Source organism: Carassius carassius, chromosome 5 (genome assembly GCF_963082965.1).
Source record: "Carassius carassius chromosome 5, fCarCar2.1, whole genome shotgun sequence".
In the NCBI taxonomy this organism is placed as follows: domain Eukaryota; kingdom Metazoa; phylum Chordata; class Actinopteri; order Cypriniformes; family Cyprinidae; genus Carassius; species Carassius carassius.
In genome coordinates this window covers 6,068,408-6,091,650 of record NC_081759.1, presented here as the reverse complement: position 1 = coordinate 6,091,650, position 23,243 = coordinate 6,068,408, and the positions used below count along the sequence as shown (strand labels likewise).

Below are 23,243 nucleotides of genomic sequence, written 5' to 3'. Positions count from 1 at the left end.
CTAAGGTCATCCGCGCATCCATCCACGCGGTCTCAAAAAGTGCCTGCACTCGGACGGGGTGCGCGGCTGTCAACAGCGAATGCACGAGTTGAATGATGACAGAAGTGGTACTGGTAAAGTGGTAAAAATGTAGATTTTTATTTTAAATTCGACGAATATTCCAAATTCACATTTTTTTGACAGCCCTAGCATGTACTGCATGGTTAAAAATCAAAACAAGGCGCGAATGTTTTTATATTACTTTATTTCAGAAGGAAGACTATCTTTAGAAAATTGTCTATGTCATTTTAATTTAATCTTGCATGTTATATGCCTGATAAAGCAGCATTTGTGAGCTCAGCGCTGCTTGTGTACAGTCGTTACTGGGGAAACCTGTTTCTCCTGTTTTAAAGCACCTCCTACTGGCTAGCAAATGAATTAGCATTTTCTGTAAGTCATGATTATGCAGCAAACATATTTGCTTATCAAAATTAATCTATTCTAGAGGGACTACTTAGCCATTGTTATTGATTCTATTTGAAAGTCTACCGGAAGTTAAGTTAGGGCTACAAAAGCATGCACACACAGTAACATTTGTTTATGTTGCTGCCATTGAAACCACCTATACACACAATAAAAATACAGTCATTTTGTGAAATATTGTTACAGTTTAAAACAACTAAAAGATGTTCTCACCTTTCAGTGACAGGCGAACCCTCCGGTTTGCGGGAGATGACATAGCGACAGCTGAGACCAGCGTCCTTCACCATCTGATCACCAAGGAACTCAGCAAGACGCTTGGCTGTGCTGATGGAGGTGGACTTCTGTTCGCCATAGTCTTCCAGCTTACGGGACATGGAGCGATTTTCTGAAATCAGCTCAAACAACTCTGCATCTGGCATGTTAGCAGCCTTGAAAACAGAAGACAAGAACAACACTCTCATCAAGTATCCCTCCCATGCAGCTTTGCCTTGTTAAACTACTAAACACAGGCTTAATTTTTATAATAAAATGCAGTATTAGCCATCATTCCAATTATTCAGACACTTAAACTTTTACATGATTTTGTAACATCGTCAATACCTTGCTGTAGAGCACATCAAGCCAGTAGTCAGCCACTTTAGCCACAGAGGCATAAACCTCTTCTAGAGTTGTGCCTTTCAGGAAGGCCTCAAACACAGATGACTGGAAGATCTTAATGAGTTGAAGTTCTCCTCTTCTCTTCACCTCAAAGCCCTTCAGCTCAGCCAGCGACCCATCCTCGTTAAACACGGCATACCTGAGGATAGAGAAGATATGAATCTTGCAAGCTCTATATTAAATGAGCAGAAACTCTGAATAAAACACATTTTTTCCTTAATAAAATAATTAATGTCCATTAGTTTAGGCTTTAATCTAAAGCAACAGTAGTTTAGATCTTCTAGTGACAGCAATTACTGGACAATGTCCACACACAAAGTGATTTGATGTGGTTCTCTCACCTTTTCTTTAGCTTTTTCCCTTCTTCTTTAGAGGCAGGCAGGATCATAGCCAAGTACGGCCCATCAACTTCAAAGAAGATACTGTTCTCAGCTCTGGTCTCATATGTTAAAGATGCTGGGTCCACCAGCTCTTGATACTGATGATTCGTGAAGCCTTCCTACACATACAAGTGACAAAAAAGATAAAACAATTATCATTGGTTTTTCCCTTTCAACCATTTTTTTTAACATTTCTTCCTTTTTAATATATAATTAACCTGCCAATAATGTGGTTTACTGGTTTACTTGTCAAAAGAAGAGAAAGATAAATTACCTTGACCATGATGTTCAGCATGGCTCCTGGATAACTGATGGTCACCTTTGCCTTCTTCTCATTGGTGGATTTTATGACAAAGTTTTCAGGAAAGGTGTTGGGAAGAACACACCAGATACCATCAGTGTCCAACTCCAGAGGCCTCCTAAAGAAGAGGATGAATTCAACAAATCAATCGATTACATTAAACTACAGTGAAAATCATGCAACCACAAAGTTGTTTATGGGTTTTGTGTAAGAGTCTGACCCAATCTGCTCAATGAGTTCTCTGGCCTGTGTGATAATGTTGGCACCAGTGAAACAGACAATCCCTGCCATCTCCATTGAGTACCAACGTGCTCTGTGAATCACAATAAAAGACATCATGCAAAACAAGAGTTATAAAACAATCAGCAATCTCAGCAACTACTGAAGACAAGAAACTCCTCAGGTATATCTGGTCTAGGACCAGGCAATAAAATTCTCTTAAAAAGTAATGGTTCAATACCCTTTTCTCATGACGTATCCGTAGAAGGAGTTGAGGATACACTTGTGCGCCAGTTGCAGAGACTCATAGAGAATCTCCATGTTCTTGCAGCGCTTCACCTCTGCTGCATCCCCATTATCCTGTGCTGTAGACAGCTTCTTCTTCCACACCTGGACAGATGATAGGAACAGACAAAGCTTTTAAAAGAAGATATATAAATGACTCCTTCATGCAGAGGTGAGCACACTAAACTATCACATAAAAATAAGTTATATCCTAGAAAAATATATTTTTTGAAATAGGAGTTTTATGTACCATGTAGATAGACTGTAACATTCATAAAATAATAAACAAACAAACAAACATGATTAAGGTCTGAATACAGTACCTTGTGGAGTCCTTTGAACTCATATCGACGGTCTCTGAAGGCTCGAACCGTGTCAACATAAAAAGAGTTCTCTCTTTGGCAAATGGTAGTGACTCTCTCCTCGAGTCTGGTCAGGTGAACCTTCTTATAGGCTTTTCGACAGTAGTCTAAGAAGAAGAATTAATAAATACCGTATTTTTCGGACTATAAGTCGCACCTGAGTATAAGTCGCATCAGTCCAAAAATACATCATGAAGAGGAAAAAAACATATATGAGTCGCACTGGACTATAAGTCGCATTTATTTAGAACCAAGAACCAAGAGAAAACATTACCGTTAATAGCCGCGAGAGGGCGCTCTATGCTGCTCAGTGTAGACTACAGGAGCACAGAGCAGCATAGAGCGCCCTCTCGCGGCTGTAGATGGTAATGTTTTCTCTTGGTTCATTTCTCTCAGTTCATGTCAAATTAATTTTGATAAATAAGTTGCACCTGACTATAAGTCGCAAGACCAGCCAAACTATGAAAAAAAGTGCAACTTATAGTGCGGAAAATATGGTAAATAAATGTATCCATATTAGGGTTGGGTATCGAAAAACCAGTTCCATTTTAGAACCGGTTAAAATTTTCAAGAACCAGGTATTCGGTAAGACGGGTGCATTTAGATTCTGCTTAACGATTCCTGCGTTCGTATTTTAATGTGATTTATAGGGCTGGGTACCGAACTTCGATGCCTTTATGGTATTCGATGCCGATAAGAGTATTGCAACCAAAGCCGGCAATACCACCAATTTAATGAAGCATTTGTTTGGATGAGTGTTTTGCCCTCCCTCCCTGTTTAGTTTGGTCTACTCCATTGCGTATCTTAAAACACGCCCCCTTTCACATCGTCTAAATAACAGAGAGAGAGAGACAGATTTTTCTGGTACAGCGAATTTCTCTAAGCAGCAGGCCACTGTATACGTTCACTTAAAACATAACCGCCTTTGTTTACGAGAATACTTGCAGAGACAATTATTTTGATATAATTGTGTGTGTATGTGTTCATTCAGAAGTTATGATATGCGAAAGATGAATTCATTTTCTGTACACGCATTGTCTGAAATGCTGCTCGTAGCGCGTGCTTTGAATGAGTGAGTGCAAGCCCCGAACGCGCGCGAATTGTTTAAAACGCTTGAATCAGCAATATTTAGAAACAAGTGCAAATGATCAGTTTCACCCCTTCAAGCGAGTGAACAACGCGAATCAAGTTAGGAGTTTTACATCACTGTTCACGATAGCCCATCGGACTGGAAAACACAATAGCCCCGGGACGTGGGGCTAACGATTTTGCGAGCCCTGCACCTCAGATCTATCCAGTTTGTGAAACACTGGTTTTCACACTGGTTTCGTTAAACAAAATAAATTATTATTTTAAAAGATTGACTCAAAAGAATCGTATGGATCTGCTAACTGAATGCAAAGTGTGAGTTCTAGAAGAATGTTTGTGTCTTGATGAGCATGTATCGCTCACTAGGAGTCGCTAAATGAACAGCTGCTGTTCTTTTTTTTTTTTTTTTCAACTGAGGATCAGTTGCCCTATTGGCTAAAATCCCCAAACTGTTTACGTAAATATTAAATTAATAAATGACATAAAAACAGGGGCGTTTGCGTTATGATGTGGTGAGCTGCTGTGGGCAAGAAAGTCAAGGGCAACTTTTTGGTCCCAGTCCGCCCCCGAATTGCGCACCCCTATCCAAAAAGCACAACCAGTTGTATTAATAATGTTATCGTGAGTGTGAAGTGTTACCAGAATTTGTTGTAATTAAGGTGAAAAATAAAAGTTGTGTGTTTAATGTATTTGTGTTGATGTTGAAATGCATTTTAAAACATATGGTATCGAAAGAAGTATTGTTAGGAACCGGTATCGAAACTGAGGTATCGAAATTGGCACCGGATCGAAAGATTTTGAACAATACCCAGCCCTAGTGATTTAAAATGATTTAAGTGCAGGAACGGAAAGAACTTGCGCCATGCTTGCATCCAGATCACACGTCTGAAGCGCGAGCACAGAGAACAGCTGTCTCGGTGCGGGTTCCCAATCTGTGTCCATTCTCAAACCATTCCGTGCATTTCCACTGCAGAAAAGGTTATCGACCAGTATGTAGAAAACTACGTCAGTATATCATCATAAACATAGCCATTTTTGTCTTGAACGTAAACAGGTGAGAAAGAAAACGCATATGTACACTACTTTTAGATCTGTGCGCGTTTGTAATTAAAGAGACAGCTGCCTAATAAACCCACTGCCTGTTATTAATGTTAAATCAAAGAAAAAAAGAAAATCATTCACTGGTCTGGATTGAATATATTGAATAACTTTAATCAATATTTTATTTACATATATAAAAACTATGCAGTGTTTAATTACAGTTTCTGTTCCTAAAAATTCGATTCAGCTGTATTTATTTATTCTATTGCTAACTGGTTTGTTTTTTCTTGTTTTATTACTGACTGTTTACTTGTCTTTAACACTGTGATATTTAAAGTCTAGTTGTATTTGCTGTGGTATTTTTTTGCTCATGTTATTCAGCTGCGACAGAATGCTTTGCAAAAAGAAAGAATAAATGTATGACATCTAAATGTTTGACTTAATTTTTTTATTTTGGATTTTTTTTTATCTTATTGGAATCAAAACTAGGAATCGCTAAGAATTGGAATTGATAAAATTCAAACGATACCCAACCCTAATCAATATTCATCTATACAAGTTAGTATGTAAGTGCATCATTTAAGTTCATCTTGGTCTATGTCAACAGTCACACACACACACACACACACACACACACTCACAGTTCCCCACAGGTGTATACTAACCTCCCAACCGCTTCTTCTCATGCCGAGCTTGTTCTTCTCTGTTGAGCACATGGAAAGCACGTGGTGGACCATTAGGAAAGAGAGGGGGAAACTTCTCAGACTCCAGTTGTTGCTGAATGCGATGAAACTCACTTCTACTCGCAGGCACTAGAAGAAAAAAGAAAAACTATGTTAACATTTCATAACAGTTACGTATATAATGGTTTATAAACTACTTTTTACTTTTCATTTACTTTCAGTGTCAATGACAATCATTCTAACATGCTGACTTACAGCTCAGGAAATATTTGTTATTATTATCACTGTTTAAAACAGCTGTGCTGCTTAATATTTGAGTGTAAACCATGACAAATGTTAGATTCTTTGAATAGAAAGTTTAAAAGATTACAAGATTACAAAACTGCTGTAATGTTATAAATGACTTTACTGTGACTTTTGATGAATTTAATGCATTCATGCAGACTTAATTTTTTTATTTTATTTTTAAGTTACATCTTAAAGATGTAAATGTTCAAATCACTCACTGATCTCTCCTCTCCACTGCCAAGTCATCTTGCGCTGACAGTTAGCACCAGGTTTATTAAAATCACAGGCGGCACAGGTCGCCTCATCCACCATGGCAGAGGGCTAAAAGAAAAACAGATGAAGAGTAAGAGATCCTTTGCCTTATTTGATTCATATACAGCTAAACGAGAAACTATAATTGATCTAATAATGTCATTATAATTAAATCAACACCTTTACAAACTAAGATGAGAACTGCACTGTACCTGTAGTCTGTTGGTGAGAATGATGTTGGGGTACATGGCCCCTACATCCAGATGGTAAATAAGAGGACACTCGATTCTATTAGGCACTTCCTTTAGAGAGATAAGCTTCCTCTTGATTTCATCACACACCTAAAACAGGTCAAATAAATGACAACTGTAGAATAAGTTGGAAACATGTACGCATGCTAATGATAATTTATAAAACAGGCATCATGTCTTGAGTGTCCAAATGGACAAAATGTCATACTGAACATTAAACAAATGACACCGACTGACCTCATTAAAGTTGGTGACCTGATCAAGGGGAACCTTCTCCTCTTCCTCAATTGCATGACGGAGAGTATGCTCCACCCTCTGAATCAAGAAGTCAAATGCTGCTGGATTCTGTCAGAACAAGAATAATTATAAATAATTATGCAGATATAGCAAAAAATAAACAGCTAAATACTGTGTGCTTAGGTTAAAGTTGAAGCCCTAGTTACCATTTTAAAGCGGCAGGGTATATCACTACGAAACACACCAGACTCTAGAGCCTCGACGTGGCCACCAACATAAGTCTCAGAGTCAAGTACATGACCATCATCTGTGAGTTTGTTAAAGACCTGCTCCTGCTTGTTTGGGAAGACAATGTTGACATGGAAGGCCTGAACCATCAGCAAGGCCTCACACAGGGTACCGGAGCCTTTCCGCAAAACCTGTTTGAATTTGTGTGTCGAAACGCATATAAAGAAACACAATGATGTTACCATTACATCTACAGTTTTGATTCATCTCAGTGTAGTACCAACAAAAATAGAAGATTTATTGAACACTGACCTCATCGGGTTCCATAGGAATTATAGTGCAGAGGGCAAAAATGAAGGGATGAACATATTTCATGTAAAGGTAGTATGTGGCCACAGCGTCAGACACTGAATAGGTGGCCAGAGTCTGGAAAAACAATAATACAGCAAATAAAACAAAAAGTAAGCACTGATTGGAATTTTTAATAAAATAAAAAATAAATAAAAAGGCAATGAATGATGCACAAACTGATAAAAATTACAGCTAATATAAGAGCATATTAAATGGCTTTATAATGCAGCTATATTAAGCAGGATTAAAAAAAATGTGATCTTGTTAGCTGCACAATACATTGAAAATGATAACCGCTGAGCTAAATGTCTTACTGCAGCGGTTACTGTGCAAGTGAACAGTCAATCATGTAAATGAGTGAGAGTTGGGAGCTGGAGAGTATAGGAAGAGCACCTGTGGTTCTTCAGTAGCCATACGGCACATCTCCTCTGGGTCCAGCTCTACAGGGTCATAGCCTAACTTAGCTTTCGCTGCAGCCTTGAGGTTATGACTTCCTACAGGCAGGTAACTGTCTCGCTTCACCCACCTGAATAATGAGACACACACACGGTATATTTACTAATGTAAAGTCATAAGAGTGGGTAATTTTCATTCAGTCCCCTTTAAGAAAACATTTCAGCTGCTCTCACCTGAGGCAGTCCATGTGAATAGCCTGGCTGGCTTTATATTCCCCCTGATTGTCCTTCTGGAAGCCGATCTCCCGATGCATACTCAAGCCAAGCTGGGCTGCTCTGGTTTCTATAAATGGCCTGAGGAAACAGAGACACAAACCAACCATGAGCATATGATATTGAATAAACATTTGTGAAGAAAACACCATTCAACAAGTAAATGCCATACAATTATATAAAACATTATATGTAAAAACTAAAGCATGATATAGTATAACACAAATCATGTCCCACCAGTCAAAGAAATCTCCATTGTAAGTGACAAAAATGTTTGGCTTGGTCTCATGGATGTGTTCAAACCATCTCTGAATAAGAGAGGCCTGCAAGCAGACAGAAATGGTCAGAAATATGGAAGGCCAATTTACAAACTACAGAAAATTGGTTAACTGTTTAATTTTGGCACTCAGTAATATTCTAGCAAACAATGCACATCATATACTGTACATCTTTACCTCATCAGGTTCATTGAATACAGTGAAGGGACCCTCATATTCAGGTTTTGGGGTGAACTCAAAGTCCTCAATGTCTTCAGAGACTATTTCTCTGTTTGTGATGAGGAAGCCCTGTGGGGGGGAAAAAAAGTACACAAAAATACATAAAAAATTAAAAGTATTAAACTCATCAAAGAGGCCAACAAACACAATTTAACCACAGCATGGATAAAACAGCCATGTAATATTGAATGACTGACCTTTCAGAAAGGTAAATGCGTAAAAGACATTACCTGCCCATCTATCATGTATGATATCATCATAATCTGGTCTGTTTCGGCATCAGGAAACTTCAGTGGGAGTTTTGTGGTCTCAATATCAAATGCCAACACTACAGGATCCTTAGACAGGCAGAGAAAAATATAGCAATGATTTAGTGATCTTCATAATTCATGCATAAAAGCTGAATGACATTACTAAAACAAATCTACATTCAAGACAAGGTTTTTTAAGATTCTTACAGGTCTTTCCACAAGATCATCCCTGCGCACAATCTCAGGAGGATAGGCGCTTCCTCTGTATCTCACATTGTACCAGTGAGCCTGTCAGAAAACAGAGCGCACAATCAAGGGCTCATCTGAATATTAAACATATCTGATAATCAGTATCTGACAATAGCTTCTATGGGCCTCTATTGTTTGTTTACCACATGAATCTTCAGGTCAATAGAAACGCGGACATGATAAGGCACGTCATATTCCCTCATGTCTACGATGTTGTCAAGCTGCTCAGTCATTTTCTTCGAAGTGCCATCCTCGTCCTCAGTCACTACACTCCCACCAACCAAAGCACTGTAACACACAAATGCCTTATTCCATTTACAGGACCAAATAACAATAGTGAATAGTGTCAAGTGCATTAACCGAGAAAGTATTTTCTTTTAAACTGTTCTTAAAGTTTAACTAATTTTCAAACTCTTATTTAAGTTTTTTTTTTGTTGTTGCCAAAGTATGAATACCTGGATAACATGCTGGTATAGGCATCATTGGACTTCTCTCTCTCTCTGTTCTTGCGGACAGCAGGTGAGATCTCCCTTTTCACTTTAATAAGGTCATCAACCGTGTTAAAAGAGAGTTTGATGTAATTCCTCTTCAGGCCCACCAGGTGATTAGGCTTTAAAAGACATACAGCAATCAAATGATTGACATTATAAAAAAAAAGTGGCCACACTTTTTACTAAAAAATGTCAGAGATAAAATGTGGGCCGAATGTTGCATTACATCCAATAGCATTACATTAAAAAGTAAAATTACATGTAAATATTAAACTTTGGCATATGCTCCAGTGGAATGATTTGTTTCTTCTTTATTATAATGAAAAGGTTGCGAAACACTGACCTAATGTATGACAGAACTTTACTCACCAGATCCAAGTCTTCCTTTGGGACAACTTCAAGCTTAGCAACTTTTCCCTGGAACTTCTTGGACAGGAAGGAGATGACCTCTCTTTCACAGTTCTTTAGAGAACACAAAGGGTATATCATTCAACCCATCCAACCCAAAATGTTTTCATTCAGTGCAAAAGCTTTAAACTCACCTTTTTAGTGGCTATGTAGAAATATGGCTTATATGGAAGAGCAATCTGTGAAGGACACGTACACAAAAAGCTGAAACTTACAACATCAGGACCTATTTCAACATAAGATATTCTTTATCCTGCTCTATATCAGTGTGATTCAGGATAAAATATACTACTGTTCAAAAGTTTGGAAATCTGTAATTTAAAAAATAATAATAATAATAATAATAATTATTAATTCTTTAATTTAGCAAGGACACATAAAATTGATCAAAACTTAAAAGTGACAAAAAAGATGATTTTTATAAAGTTACAAAACAATTATATTTCAAATAAACGCTGTTCTTTTGAACTTTTCTATTTCTTCAAAAATAGAAAAAAAAAAACTCATGGTTTCCCCAAAAATATTAAGCAGCACAAGATTTTTCAAAATTGATAATACAAAATGATTATTGTGCAGCATATTAGAATCATGTGACACTGAAAACTGGAATAATGATGCTGAAAATGTCAAAAAATATTACTGCTTTTAGAGTATTTTTAATGGAATAAATGCAGACTTGGTGAGCATTAGAGACTTCTTTCAAAAACATAAACTTCCAGATCCCAAACTTTTGTTATTTTACAACATGGAGTAATTTTTAATATTTGCTTTGGAATAAATAAATATTCATATTTGCAGAATGCTGTAATGACACCTTGAATCTGTTTCCATCCTCCTGTATGAAGTAATAGTCCACAGCACTGATCATCCGCTTGTCATCATCCAGAATCTCAGTCTGAGAAGAAATTAATTGTTCAATGTTTAAAACCCTTCAATAATATTTAGCTAGATTATCAGAAAGCAAAGTTTACTGCCAATTTAAACCCTGTGTTGACTGTCTGACATTCATTCTTACCGGATGCATGTTGATCAGCCAGCCCGTTTTCTCCCCAGGTTCCTTCATCCGTTCGAAGCCAAAGCGCTCATCCATCTCATCAGTGAACTGACTGCGCTCCAGCCGCTTGACGGCGGACATAGCTGATGCATCATCCCTAAAAAAACAACAGAAAATTTACTGCAATATGATTTGCCAGCCATTGACAATTGTAAAAACTGCTTAATATTTTCTTTAATTCCTCCATAATTATGTTACATTCAGTTTTTATGACTTTATATTAATTGGCATTGCATGAATTGGTAATTAAAAAAAAAAACATTTGTAATACACAATTACTGTTAACTAAACTGTCAAAAAATAAATAAATATGAAACTCATTTTAAATTAAAATAAATTTAGGTTGTTGAAGTACTAAAATTACTACCTGAAATAAAAATAAAACTGAACAAAACATTTACGAAAACTAATGTTACATAGAATAAAAAAGTAATAATGAAAATTACAAAAAAAATACGTTATAATTCAACTGGAAATATACTAATAAAAGCTACATCGATACATTAATAAAAACTATAATAGTATAAAACAATTTCAGACAATTTCAGTGCAAAAAAAAAGCTATTAAAATGTTGACAACCAATTTCTACCATTTATCTGGCCATAATACAACATATACTTGATAACCAAGATATATCAAAGGCATTAACGTTAATTCATTTGATTTTACACTAAATTAACATTAAACTTCATAGACTGAAATATGTCAACATGATGAACACTTACTGCTGGTTGTCCTGATCTCCACCACCTCGGTCTGCTTTAAATCGCCCACTGTTTTGTAAAACCATAGCTGACGAGAAAATCCGTCACTAAACAGAGGAGAACTAGTTAGTTAACAGCTTTACTGTAAACGTTAACGTTACACAACTCGAGCGGTCGCCCGTCTTCAACACTTTCAACGCGAGTTAATATTAGACTTGCTGCTCGCATGAATATCACTAATGTCCTAATGGCCAACGACAATGAAACATCATAGCTCCTCATACATGTTCATACAATTCGCGTTGTTACTGGTACACAGAATGCTACTGTAAATATGTTTATAAATATTTCCGTTGCTCACACTTTACCTCCACCATAGAATTTTGGCGCGTTTTGTCTTGTTGCCGCGAGCTCCAGTCACTTTCCTGCTTTGATCCCGCCCCTCAAAACTTCAACCAATGAAAATGCAACCTCACGCGTACGTTGTCACGTATGCTCTACATTTACTTAATTACATTTTTATTTGAGTACATCTAAGAATGAAAAAACTACGGTTTGATAATAAAAGGAAATTCTGATAAATGAAAATAAGTATAATTCATTTTTGTGTTTTTATGTGACGTCTAGTATGCGCTCCTCCATTCAAAGCCGCGAGTCTGCGCATGTCAGGAAGTCTCAACTCCTCCCTCGACGTTTAGATCAGAATAGCTGGAAGAGATGAAAATCTTATTTATATATATTTCATAATATTACTTCTTTATACACACTGGTTGAGGTTTGATATCTCACGTTCTTTTTACGATTTCTGTTAAGGTTTTAAATGATTACAAACCGTGGTAGATTATCAGATACAGTTATAGCTAGTTCGTAAACAATCATCATCTTTTGGGCAATATGATTCAGATGAACCAGAAACGGATCAAACAGTCAAACAGCTTGCGTACAAATTAGAATATTTTTCGTTCTAGACTTGGTCCTTCGGCTGGACTAAACCTTGTTAGATGTGAATTGGATGACATGGTTTCCTGGAGCCATGTCTTGTAAATCCAAAGTGGCTCCCAGTGTTGAATTTGACCACAGCTGCTCTGACAGTGTTGAGTATCTGACGCTCAACTTCGGGCCTTTTGAGACCGTCCACCGCTGGAGGAGGCTGCCACCGTGTGATGAGTTTGTGGGTGCAAGGTACACTGTTTATTTATTCATTTACACCAGCTTTTCTCAATTTTTTAGCTAGATGATTTCAATGGTGAAACTGAGTTTTGTTTCTTGCAGGCGTAGCAAACACACTGTTGTGGCATACAGAGATGCCATCTATGTCTTTGGAGGAGACAATGGGTAAGGATTTGTTTCCCCTTACTTTTCTTACACTCTAAAACACACAGAAGGATCTCATATGAGTGATTATTTCTTCTAGCAAGAACATGCTTAATGACTTGTTGCGGTTTGACGTGAAGGACTGCTCATGGTGTCGGTGAGTGTTGTGGGATAAAAGCAAGGTCAATGTGCTTAAATATGTTTTATGTAGCCTCATATATTGATTTATGTCATTAAATAGGGCATTTACAACTGGCACCCCACCAGCGCCAAGATACCACCACTCTGCTGTTGTGTATGGAAGCAGCATGTTTGTGTTTGGTAGGTTTTTAGTGTGCCTTTCAATGTCAGGTTTTTCATTCCTGGGAGTGAAATGTTTTTCTACTTGTATTTTAGGTGGCTACACTGGAGACATCTATTCAAACTCTAACTTGAAAAACAAAAATGATCTATTCGAGTACAAGTTTGCCACCGGACAGTGGACTGAATGGAAGGTGGAGGGACGGTAAATCATTGATTCTCATAATTGTGTTATAGCCTGTCTGACACACAATATTTTTTTTTAATACTTTTTTGTATTGTATGTTCCAGTCTGGTAGCCAGATCAGCTCATGGAGCGACGGTCTATAATGACAAACTGTGGATTTTTGCTGGATATGATGGAAATGCCAGGCAAGTGTATTATCATTTCTATCTTTACACAGCTTTGAATGGCAAATATAAATATGTTGTAATTAACAAATCTATTTCAACATAAAACTAAGGGATGTTTTTGAAATTATTCTGTAAACCTTTTTATGTTTTCAACAGGCTAAATGACATGTGGACCATCAGTCTTCAGGATCGTGAGCAGGCATACTGGGAAGAGGTGACCATGTTTGCACAAGTTTTATTCAGAAACAGGATTGTCTTATCACACCCATTTTCACATGCATGAATGATTTTGAAGACATTATTTAATGCCTTACCCTGATACAAATCGTAGAATTACGGCCAGTAACAGAAGAAAATGCAAACAAGACCCAGATTTTGTAAAGTTATTTGAAATTAACTGCATTATTTGAAGATTTCTTATAATGGATAGTAATTTTGGAGCTCAGTATAATCAAATTAGATAATAATATGCCTTTTTTGCAAATCGACACACACACACACACACACACACACATATATATATATATTAGGGGTGACCCTGAATAGTCGACGAATCGATGCTTTGATTCGAGGAGTCTGATTCGACTACCAATCTAACAGTAGAATATTTGCGGGGTGTTATTGATTATGCCATTTTGATTTTATAGGGGAGCTCAAATGTCTGATTTCACACAGAACTACCGGTTTTCTCCCAATAAGTTAATATACAGCCTATTATGATAAAGCTGTAAGAATCTGAAAAGAAAGAAGCTTCAAATTAATATTTTAAAGTGCGTGAATAAATCCAACCAGCCATATAGATTTATGTTTCACTTTCCATAATCCGTGACCATCTTGGTGGCAGGGATTTAAAACTTTACCAAGACTCAAACTGACACAGGCAGAGACTGGATTTTTTCGAACAGGTAGGGTACAAGTGATTTCAAAACATCTCAGCCGGTTTATATATATATATCGAGGATATATTATTTACCTTATATAATATGCATTTGCTTTTGAGTCAAGCGCTTCATTGTAGTTCTACGGTGATATCTCTTCAGCTATTATACTACTAGAGTTTAGCTGCCGTGTTTCTGCACATTGTTTCGTGAAGAACGCATCCACAAAAGGAGTTCTCTTTCAGAGCTCCGCTGATATGTTCTATAATAGCCTATAAGTCTTAATATTAATGTTATTTTGTATAAATAACAAAGCGTATTCTATATGAAATTGAGTTGAATCCCATTGATTAAAAACTTGCTATCAAATGCGTCACTCTTTTGGTCATCTTCAGCCCGCGCAGCTCAAAACAGAAATGCAGAACATAACTGTCTGCAAACGTTTTAGGCTAACGTTATAATGAGAGCACTATTGTAAAAAAAATAAATAAAAAATGTTATGGTTTCGCCGACGTTAAGTGTTAGCTATCTGTTCATCAAAACATAAAACATTATTTACCCCGTTTATATCTGCAAGGTGTTCATTACACATTTTCCCTGTGTGTTAACATCAGTAGTTATGTTAGTTGAATGTCGGACTTGACTCTTGTTAATGTATTTTGCCCCAAACATATGATTCAACTATCAGTCAAATATAGGCAAGATTTGAAAATTCCGATTCGACTATGAAAATCCTTATATTACTGACACATCTTATATATACTGTATATGTATGTATGTAATGTGTATATATATATATATATGTATGTATATGTATGTACAGTATGTGTATATATATGTTCAATTCCAAGTTTTCAATTCAATTCAAGTTTATTTGTATAGCGCTTTTTACAATACAAATCGTTACAAAGCAACTTTACAGAAAATTATGTTTCTACAATATTTAGTAGTAGCTTATGGTGGTGACTGTCAGTTTGTGCACTTTTGACAGGATTTTTAGAAAAAATTTATACAAGACGTAGTCAGCTAGACGATGAACATTATTAATATTATTAATTAATAATTATTATATGATGCAGTCACACATGTAGCAATAATTGTTAGTTCTGTTTGTTGATGTGTATGTATATATGTGTGTGTGTGTATTGATTGTAATTTTTTCAAGATGCAGGGCAGTTATTTGATTTAAACTTTTACTTAAGGGTTTGTGTTCACCTTTAAGGAAACCTATTATGCCAAAATCACTTTAATAAGTGTGTAAACAACCAGCCTATAATGGTACAAATCCACCTACTCATTTTTTTAAATCACAATAAATCATTAAGTCTCAGAACATGCACAATGATTTACTGTTTTCTTTGTTTCCTTTAGATTGAACAAAGTGGTGAAATCCCACCTTCCTGTTGTAACTTCCCAGTAGCTGTATGTCAGGATAAGATGTTTGTCTTCTCCGGCCAAAGTGGAGCCAAGATCACCAACAACCTCTTTCAGTTTGAATTCAAAGGCCACATGTGAGCATGGGAGAGAGGACATTGATAAATCTAATTTTATGTGTAATATGCACACAAATTTTGATGACGTCAAGTCACATTTATTTTGATAGCACTTTATACAATAGAGATTGTTTTAAAGCAGCTTCACAGTAATAAACATAAAAAAATAAAGTTATTTTGGAAGCCTTCATCAATCATGAACTAATGTCAGTTTCACCTATAAAGCAGCTCTACAGAAGAAAGTAGTGTCATTATTCAGCTCAGTTCAGTATAATATTACATAAAAAGTTTTTTTTTTTTTTTTAATTTAAATTAGTGATGAGTTTTTTCTTCAGATGGACCCGTATTCCAACTGAGCACTTGCTGCGTGGCTCCCCTCCGCCCCCCCAGAGACGCTACGGACACACCATGGTGGCGTTTGACCGTCACCTGTATGTGTTTGGAGGGGCGGCAGACAACACTTTACCCAATGAACTGCACTGCTATGATGTAGACTCACAGACATGGGAGGTCATTCAGCCCAGCACAGACAGCGAGGTATGTTCGTAACCATATAAAACCCATGCAGTTTTATTAGTTCATCTGAATAAATGTATATGAAATACATCTGAACAGTAGTAGCTTTGGCAGTACCACTAAATTCATAACAACATCATAAGCATTCATGATCTAATTGTGGATGTTTTAATTTTTAGTTTATTAAGTTTCCCTGTAGTTTGGGGGGAAAGGGTTTACCTTTTGGTTTGTGGTCTGTAATCTATCATTTTTGAACTGTCATGCTCATTTCTCTCAGATGCCAAGTGGGAGACTGTTCCATGCAGCGGCTGTTATCCATGATGCCATGTACATCTTTGGGGGGACCGTGGACAATAATGTGCGCAGTGGAGAAATGTACAGATTTCAGGTAAGGGCTTGACCACCAGAAATACATCTGCTTCATCTAATGCAACTGAACATACTATATAAATCTAACTGGTCTTTGCTTTATTACCTTTTGTCCTAGTTTTCTTGTTATCCAAAGTGCACACTTCATGAGGACTATGGCAAACTGTGGGAAAACCGTCAGTTCTGTGATGTAGAGTTTATCTTGGGGGAGGTTAGTTTGTTCTGGAAAAAAAATATCTGATGCACACTGTCATTCTAAATACCTGAGCTACATTTTAGTGTTCGTAATAAATAGCTTTTTCTAAACCATTTGTGTTTACAGAGAGAGGAGAAGGTCCTGGGTCATATTGCCATTGTAACAGCTCGCTGTAAGTGGCTCCGTAAGAAGATTCTACAGGCAAGAGATCGACAGAAACAGGTCCATTTCATTTTCATTTCTATTTTTGATTGTAGTTATACATGCATTTAAAGGTGCACAATTATAATAAAAGGAATAATTTTGGGGCAAAAATTAGAAATAAAATATATACACATTTACCCTAATGTCAAATTATGGTGGTTTGTGTCATTATTTATTTAAATAAATATTATTAAATGTTTATTAAATATATATTGTTTTTATATTTTTAACTTGCACTATTATTATTTGCATTGTTAATTTTTTTTTATTCTAAATGTTCTTTCATTTTTATGTACATTCTCTTAAGAAATGCAAATTCCTGGCTTAAGACAGTTTCCTTTAGGCTAATCAGATCATGTAAACTTTTTTGTAGAAGAGTAAACTGGAATGCAATGAGGAGAGTGAGGAGTCTGGCTCAGGCAGTCAGAAGGACAGCTCTGGAAGGTCCTCGAGGGGTCCTCCTTTATTGGAAGTGTCAATCAGAGAGGCAGACGCGCAACCATTTGAGGTTTTAATGCAGTTCCTGTACACTGACAAGATACAGTACCCACGTAGAGGTAAGTTAAACTGAACAGCTGTTTATCTTCAGATTTATGGAAGCTTTGTTCTGCCACAAAAAGAGTTAAAAAACTTCTTATCTCACAATTCGGACTTTTATGTTTATATTTCACAATTTGGACTTTTCAGAGTTGCAAAATACAGAATTCATTATTGCAAGATATAAGCTAGCAATTATGAGGATCATGAGATATATACTCACAAGTGTGAGAGAAAAGTTTTCAATTCCATTTTTATTTATTTTTTAGAAACGGGCTTCCATAGGTCTTCTGTTGATTTGAGAGAGTGTCTCAGCAGGGCACTGTTTTAATTCTTCATTTCTCTCATCAGGTCATGTCCAGGATGTGCTGTTGATCATGGACGTTTATAAACTCGCTCTGAGTTTTAAACTGTCCAGACTGGAGCAGCTCTGTGTGCAGTACATTGAAGCATCCGTCGATCTTCAGAACGTCCTGAGTGTGTGTGAAAACGCAAACAAACTTCAGCTGGACCAGCTCAAGGTAAACCTTAAGTAACACACACCTGATCACAGAACTCATCCTGGGTCAGAAAGACAGATTCTCCTCTGTATCTCTATTTATTTCCACCCCCAGGAACACTGCCTGAACTTTGTGGTGAAGGAGAGTCACTTCAACCAGGTGATCATGACCAAAGAGTTTGAGCACCTGTCCACTCAGCTGATTGTGGAGATAGTGAGACGCAAACAGCAGCCTCCTCCCAGAGTCTATTCGGATCAGCCGGTGGATATAGGTAATGATAACAACATTGTCTCTTTGTCCTTTCTCTGTAAGCACTCAAGCTTTTAGGATCGATCCAAAATAGGGTATATGATTTCAAAAAGTTATTTTGTTTCAGGCACATCTCTGGTGCAGGACATGAAGGCTTATCTGGAGGGGGCGGGCCATGAGTTCTGTGACATCATCCTTTTGCTAGATGGTCATCCGCGCCCTGCACATAAGGCCATACTTGCTGCTCGCTCCGGGTAATGACGATAGTCACCGGGGCCTCGGCAAAGAATCACTTTGCATTTTAAGTATTAAAAGGATAGTTCATCCAAAAATGAGGTTCAACCAAACATTTAACAGTAGCTGTTGACTTCCACAGTATTTTCCTTTTTCCATACTATATTTTTTAGTCTTAATGAATCAGGTAAATCATGGTATAGCATTATAGCACATGATTGAATTGTTTCTTTTTTTGTCAGTTTTATTTATTATTTTTCTATTATTTGTTTTTTGTTAGTTTTAGTAATTTTAGTACTTCAGTTTAAACTAAATTTTGCCTTGACCACTTATACTGAAATATTTAGTACAATCGAAATGTATATATATATTTCTTACAATTTTTTACTTTGACTATGAATAATTTACCAGCTGATTGCTGCCTCAATTCTTTGACAGTTATTTTGAGGCCATGTTCCGCTCCTTCATGCCAGAGGACGGGCAGGTGAACATTTCGATAGGTGAGATGGTTCCTAGTACACAGGCCTTTGAGTCCATGCTGCGCTACATTTATTATGGGGATGTCAACATGCCTCCAGAGGACTCGCTGTATCCTTTTTACTGCTTCATGTGCACAATTTTGTGTTCTATGCAATCTTTATTTCTAGTTGCATGCACAATACATTGTTGAATTGCTTTTGACCCCCTTTTATTATTATTATTATCACTTATTATTATTATTATTATTACATATTTGAACAAATATGTGTCACATCAAATATTTGGACAAAACTGGAGACAGGTGCCTCAAATAGTGTTAAGGAGAGGTGAGCTGTTACTTTACAATCAGCAAGAAGTGACCTTAGCTTTATCAAAAAAAAAAAAAGTCCTTAACTAGCGCACAGATACCTGTTTGCAGCACCTTATTACTATGGTTTCTCCAACAACAGACTTCAGGCCTACTGCAAGCAAAATCTAGAGATGAACGTTACTGTAGAAAATGTCTTACAGGTACATACTAACATTCCATCTTTTACTCACCATTGGATCCTCTGCAGTGAATGGGTGCCGTTTAGTGTTGTCACGGTACCAAAATTTCAGTATTCAGTAATGATACCGGTGAAAATCCATGGTTCTTGGTACCAATTTCGGTACCAAAGCAAAACACAAAAATATGCTAATTAAAAAAACAATACTTTTTATCACTAAAAATAAACCCAATGCCATTCTTTATACTTATTTACAATTGTTTAAATTTAATTTGTCTTTTAATTACCGTAATGAAATTAATTTTTTTGAAAATAAAGGGGATTTGCTATTAAAATTAAAATATGGAAGAAATATTGTTTGATTTATTTCTTTAAAAAAGTTTTATTAATTTTTTTCAACAGTAGTAGCAGTATCACATATATTCTACTAAATAATAGTAATATTTCTCGAACAGTTCTGCTGATGTTGTTTATGTATTTATGTCCTCATTGAGACGGCAGATGCTGAAATTACTGCAAGTGTCACGCGCTTCAGTCTATGTAGTTAACAGTCCCGCACGTCTTTGTCATTCGTTCATTCACACAGACATGCGCAGAACATGCAGGATTCAGATTTCAACCAACTTTTGCGGTGTAAAATTTACAGATACTGGTCCATATGGAGATTTGATTAATTTATGCTAACTTTGACAAATTCCGTGACTGTCTATATTAAAATGTAAGTTTCATTTTCATGACTGGATTTTGAGATTACGTCCGTGTTTTCTGCTTTGTGGAAATCATAGCGCTGTGTGCGTCAAGAACAGGGGTGACCGGGTACTCGGCACCACCGGTACTTAAAGAAACCTGGTACAGTGACATTTACATTTTTTTAGTACCGACTTGGTACCGAAGTCCAGGGTCTTTTGACAACACTAGTGTTGTTAGAATGAGTCCAAGAAGCTGAAAAAAAAAACGTAATCTGCATGACTCCAGTCTATCAACTGAAGGGATACTCCACCCCAAAATTTTACACAATTTAAGATATTTTGGATGAAAACCGGGAGAATATGAGCTGAACGCAGGCAGCTTACGCTATTCTGTGTCAGCAGTGCCACAAGGATACATTTTCTATGTGTATTTACGCTTTGATTGGAAAGAAACCCGCACAGCCTTGTATCGCAGCTGACACAAGAGCGTAAGCTGCCTGTGTTCAGTTCATTTTCTCCAAAATTGCCGCTACGGTGATGCGGAGAGAAACAGAGGAGGTAAATTGTCGAATAAAGTCATTATTTTTATTTACAAAAAATATTCTCGTATCTTCATAATGTTACGTTTGAACCACTGATGGCAGATGGACTATTCTGAAGATGTCTTTCATAATTTTCTGGACCTTGACAGTGTATTTTACTTGGCAGTCTATGGGACAGTCACAAGACTCCCGGTTTTCATCCAAAATATTTTAAATTGTTAATAAATGACATTTTAAAATGCATTAAAATGTAAAACATCTATTTAAAATTGCAACCACATTTCACAAAATAACTTTTTACTGTAGTTTTGATAAAAAAAAATTCAACCTTGGTTAGCATAAGAGACTTCTTTCAAATACATTAAATCCTATCAACTCCAGAACTTTTGAACTATACACCATTTGAGGATCAAAAACAGCAGTCACATGCTATCATCCTTTCTTTATCCTTAGATCTTGGAAGCGGCTGATAAGACTCAAGCTCTGGATATGAAGAAACACTGCCTGCATATTATTGTCCATCAGTTCACCAAGGTGGGTGTGCTATTGACCACAGCTCTGAGCGTGTGCTGGCTTCCTCGCCACGGCTAAAAACACGTCACCAAGACATTCAATGCGACTTGGATATCCTCTACAAGCTGTTAAATGTATACAATACTGCCGTTTTTTTTTTTTACCGAGAGATCTGTAGCAACTAAAGGCGTTTTATTATAAGACTTGTGTGTTTGATATGCATTTTAGGCCTATTCAATAGATTAAATTCACTTCAGTAGGTTTACATTGTCCCACTTTTGGTTACACCAAACAATTGTAGTATTTTTAAATGCCAATTAGTGCCTTTTGTGAACATAATGTAATTCCCCAAACACATTTGACATTCTGGTCTATTTTGTCCTGTTTCTTTTTGGCTGTTTATTTATGGTCTCTTGCATGGCCTGTGTTGTTTACCATTTATTTCTTTGGTTCTCCTTCCTTCCCTGAAGGTGTCCAAGCTCCCCAACCTGCGATCGCTCAGCCAACCGCTACTGTTGGACATCATTGACTCGCTGGCATCCCACATATCAGACAAACAGTGCACTGAGATGAGCTCTGACATATAGTCTCTCCTCCCCTTACACGTCCCATCCCATCCCTTATGGACTTTCATTTATGCTTCCGCTCCATTTCCTTCCCTTTACATCCAACACCTCCTCCCAGCCCATATATTACTGCCTCGCACCCCTCCTCAATGAGATTGGGTCCTGTTTGCTGCTTCACATTCCCCTGGATTGTATTTACTAAATTGTGTATGAGAGACATGCTGGATGATCATAAAATTGCTAAAAGTTATACCCACATTTACATGTATTTTTATGTGCATATATTTTGGACAAATACCTTTATTTGGTAGAGCACATCAAATCAGTCAACGACCAACAATGTTGTTTAATTAGATATATAATTATGTATCCCACATAAGTAAAGCTTTGAAAAAAAACAAAAAAATGTCCAGGTCATTTTTCATTTCAAAATCCCCCAAAAAATGATATATGTGGCCCAGTCTTAAGTCGCTGGGGTATATTTTTTATCAATAGCCAAAAAAACATTGTATGGGCCAAAATTATCAATTTTTCTTTTATGCCAGAAATCATTAGGATATTAAGTAAATATCATGTTCCATGAAGATAATTTGTAAATTTCCTACCATAAATATATCAAAACGTAATTTTTGATTAGTTATGTGCAAAGCTAAGAATTCATTTGAACGTTTGGATTTAAAGGTAATTTTCTTAATATTTATATTTTTCTTTTTTTATGGTAGTGTAGATTTGGAGTGCAGTGAGGACCTAGGCATCTATGAAGTTAAGGAATGGGGACCAGACAAAATGCAAAGCTTCGATTTTATAAATGTTATAAGTTTTTCCATATTGCAATGTGCTATTAGAAGATTAAACCAGAGGTTTGTCGATAGCTTTGTTCTGTCTTTCCAATACACTAAGATGTTCTTTTTAGCTGTAATTAGTGCACTGAGTAAAAATTGTTCTTTATGTTTGGGTAAAGTTAGTGAAGATATATTGCCAAGTAATGCTATTTTCGGCCACATGCAGAGCCTAAGAATTTCTGATAGCCTGTGCATGACATCCAAACAAAAGCGTTGAACATGCCTACAATTCCAGTAGGCATGGAAATGATTATCAATGTAATTGGACAATGTGAACATTTATTGTTTTTCTTATTTCTTCTTTTAGCTGTATGTTAAAAAAAAAAAACAGCCTGATTTGAGATGTCATATTTCAATTTAATTTGGTCGAATGTCATGAGCAGGCCACCAGAGTACAACTGACCCATGCTGGTTATCCCTGTCTGACTCCATGCTGTGACATTGATGGGCTTTTTATTAATGAGAATCATGGGATTGTACCATAGTGGGGTGTGATCTGATGGTTCAAAACTGTGGTTTAACATTTTGTGAGTATCCCACCATGCATTCATTGTGTTAATGATAGTGAAA

The 23,243-nt window shown here is 36.6% G+C and overlaps 2 protein-coding genes across 4 annotated transcripts in view; one reads left to right on the top strand and one right to left on the bottom strand.

Moving 5' to 3' along the window:
- pole (polymerase (DNA directed), epsilon) overlaps positions 1-11,847 on the bottom strand; it is a 34,305-nt gene extending 22,458 nt beyond the window's left edge. The window contains exons 1-27 of one of the 2 annotated variants that reach the window (XM_059549586.1): positions 11,778-11,847; positions 11,431-11,516; positions 10,666-10,801; positions 10,465-10,545; positions 9,785-9,829; positions 9,612-9,704; positions 9,207-9,361; positions 8,895-9,039; positions 8,710-8,790; positions 8,482-8,589; positions 8,210-8,320; positions 7,992-8,077; positions 7,716-7,835; positions 7,480-7,612; positions 7,048-7,161; positions 6,714-6,926; positions 6,508-6,615; positions 6,232-6,360; positions 5,986-6,088; positions 5,462-5,608; positions 2,628-2,773; positions 2,261-2,409; positions 2,021-2,113; positions 1,774-1,918; positions 1,461-1,618; positions 1,063-1,258; positions 676-890 (exon numbers count right to left, since the gene is read on the bottom strand). In XM_059549586.1, coding sequence (XP_059405569.1) covers positions 676-890; positions 1,063-1,258; positions 1,461-1,618; positions 1,774-1,918; positions 2,021-2,113; positions 2,261-2,409; positions 2,628-2,773; positions 5,462-5,608; positions 5,986-6,088; positions 6,232-6,360; positions 6,508-6,615; positions 6,714-6,926; positions 7,048-7,161; positions 7,480-7,612; positions 7,716-7,835; positions 7,992-8,077; positions 8,210-8,320; positions 8,482-8,589; positions 8,710-8,790; positions 8,895-9,039; positions 9,207-9,361; positions 9,612-9,704; positions 9,785-9,829; positions 10,465-10,545; positions 10,666-10,801; positions 11,431-11,495 — 3,275 coding nt within the window. In that variant the 5' untranslated portion in view covers positions 11,496-11,516; positions 11,778-11,847. The other variant, XM_059549585.1, reaches the window with a different exon arrangement.
- A 197-nt stretch (positions 11,848-12,044) lies between these two features.
- Positions 12,045-22,266, top strand: lztr1 (leucine zipper like post translational regulator 1). 2 transcript variants are annotated; one of them, XM_059549588.1, is made up of 21 exons: positions 12,045-12,184; positions 12,378-12,591; positions 12,682-12,744; positions 12,824-12,880; positions 12,965-13,044; positions 13,120-13,228; positions 13,315-13,395; positions 13,534-13,591; positions 15,627-15,766; positions 16,084-16,285; positions 16,542-16,652; positions 16,752-16,844; positions 16,956-17,051; positions 17,407-17,590; positions 17,922-18,091; positions 18,185-18,341; positions 18,447-18,573; positions 18,992-19,141; positions 19,438-19,543; positions 21,206-21,286; positions 21,736-22,266. In XM_059549588.1, exons 2-21 carry the CDS (start codon positions 12,422-12,424, stop codon positions 21,850-21,852), a joined length of 2,352 nt encoding a protein of 783 aa, XP_059405571.1. In that variant the 5' UTR covers positions 12,045-12,184; positions 12,378-12,421; the 3' UTR covers positions 21,853-22,266. The 2 variants fall into 2 exon arrangements, with proteins under 2 accessions (XP_059405571.1, XP_059405570.1); XM_059549587.1 differs by having other exon boundaries at positions 12,069-12,591.
- Positions 22,267-23,243: the final 977 nt, after the last annotated feature.

Bases quoted from the DNA above. Each gene is read 5' to 3' on its own strand.
- lztr1 (XM_059549588.1), top strand. From the start codon at position 12,422: ATGACATGGTTTCCTGGAGCCATGTCTTGTAAATCCAAAGTGGCTCCC. The intron at 12,745-12,823 runs GTAAGGATTTGT...TATTTCTTCTAG, and splicing joins GTCTTTGGAGGAGACAATGG to CAAGAACATGCTTAATGACT. The intron at 18,092-18,184 runs GTAAACCTTAAG...TTCCACCCCCAG, and splicing joins TTCAGCTGGACCAGCTCAAG to GAACACTGCCTGAACTTTGT.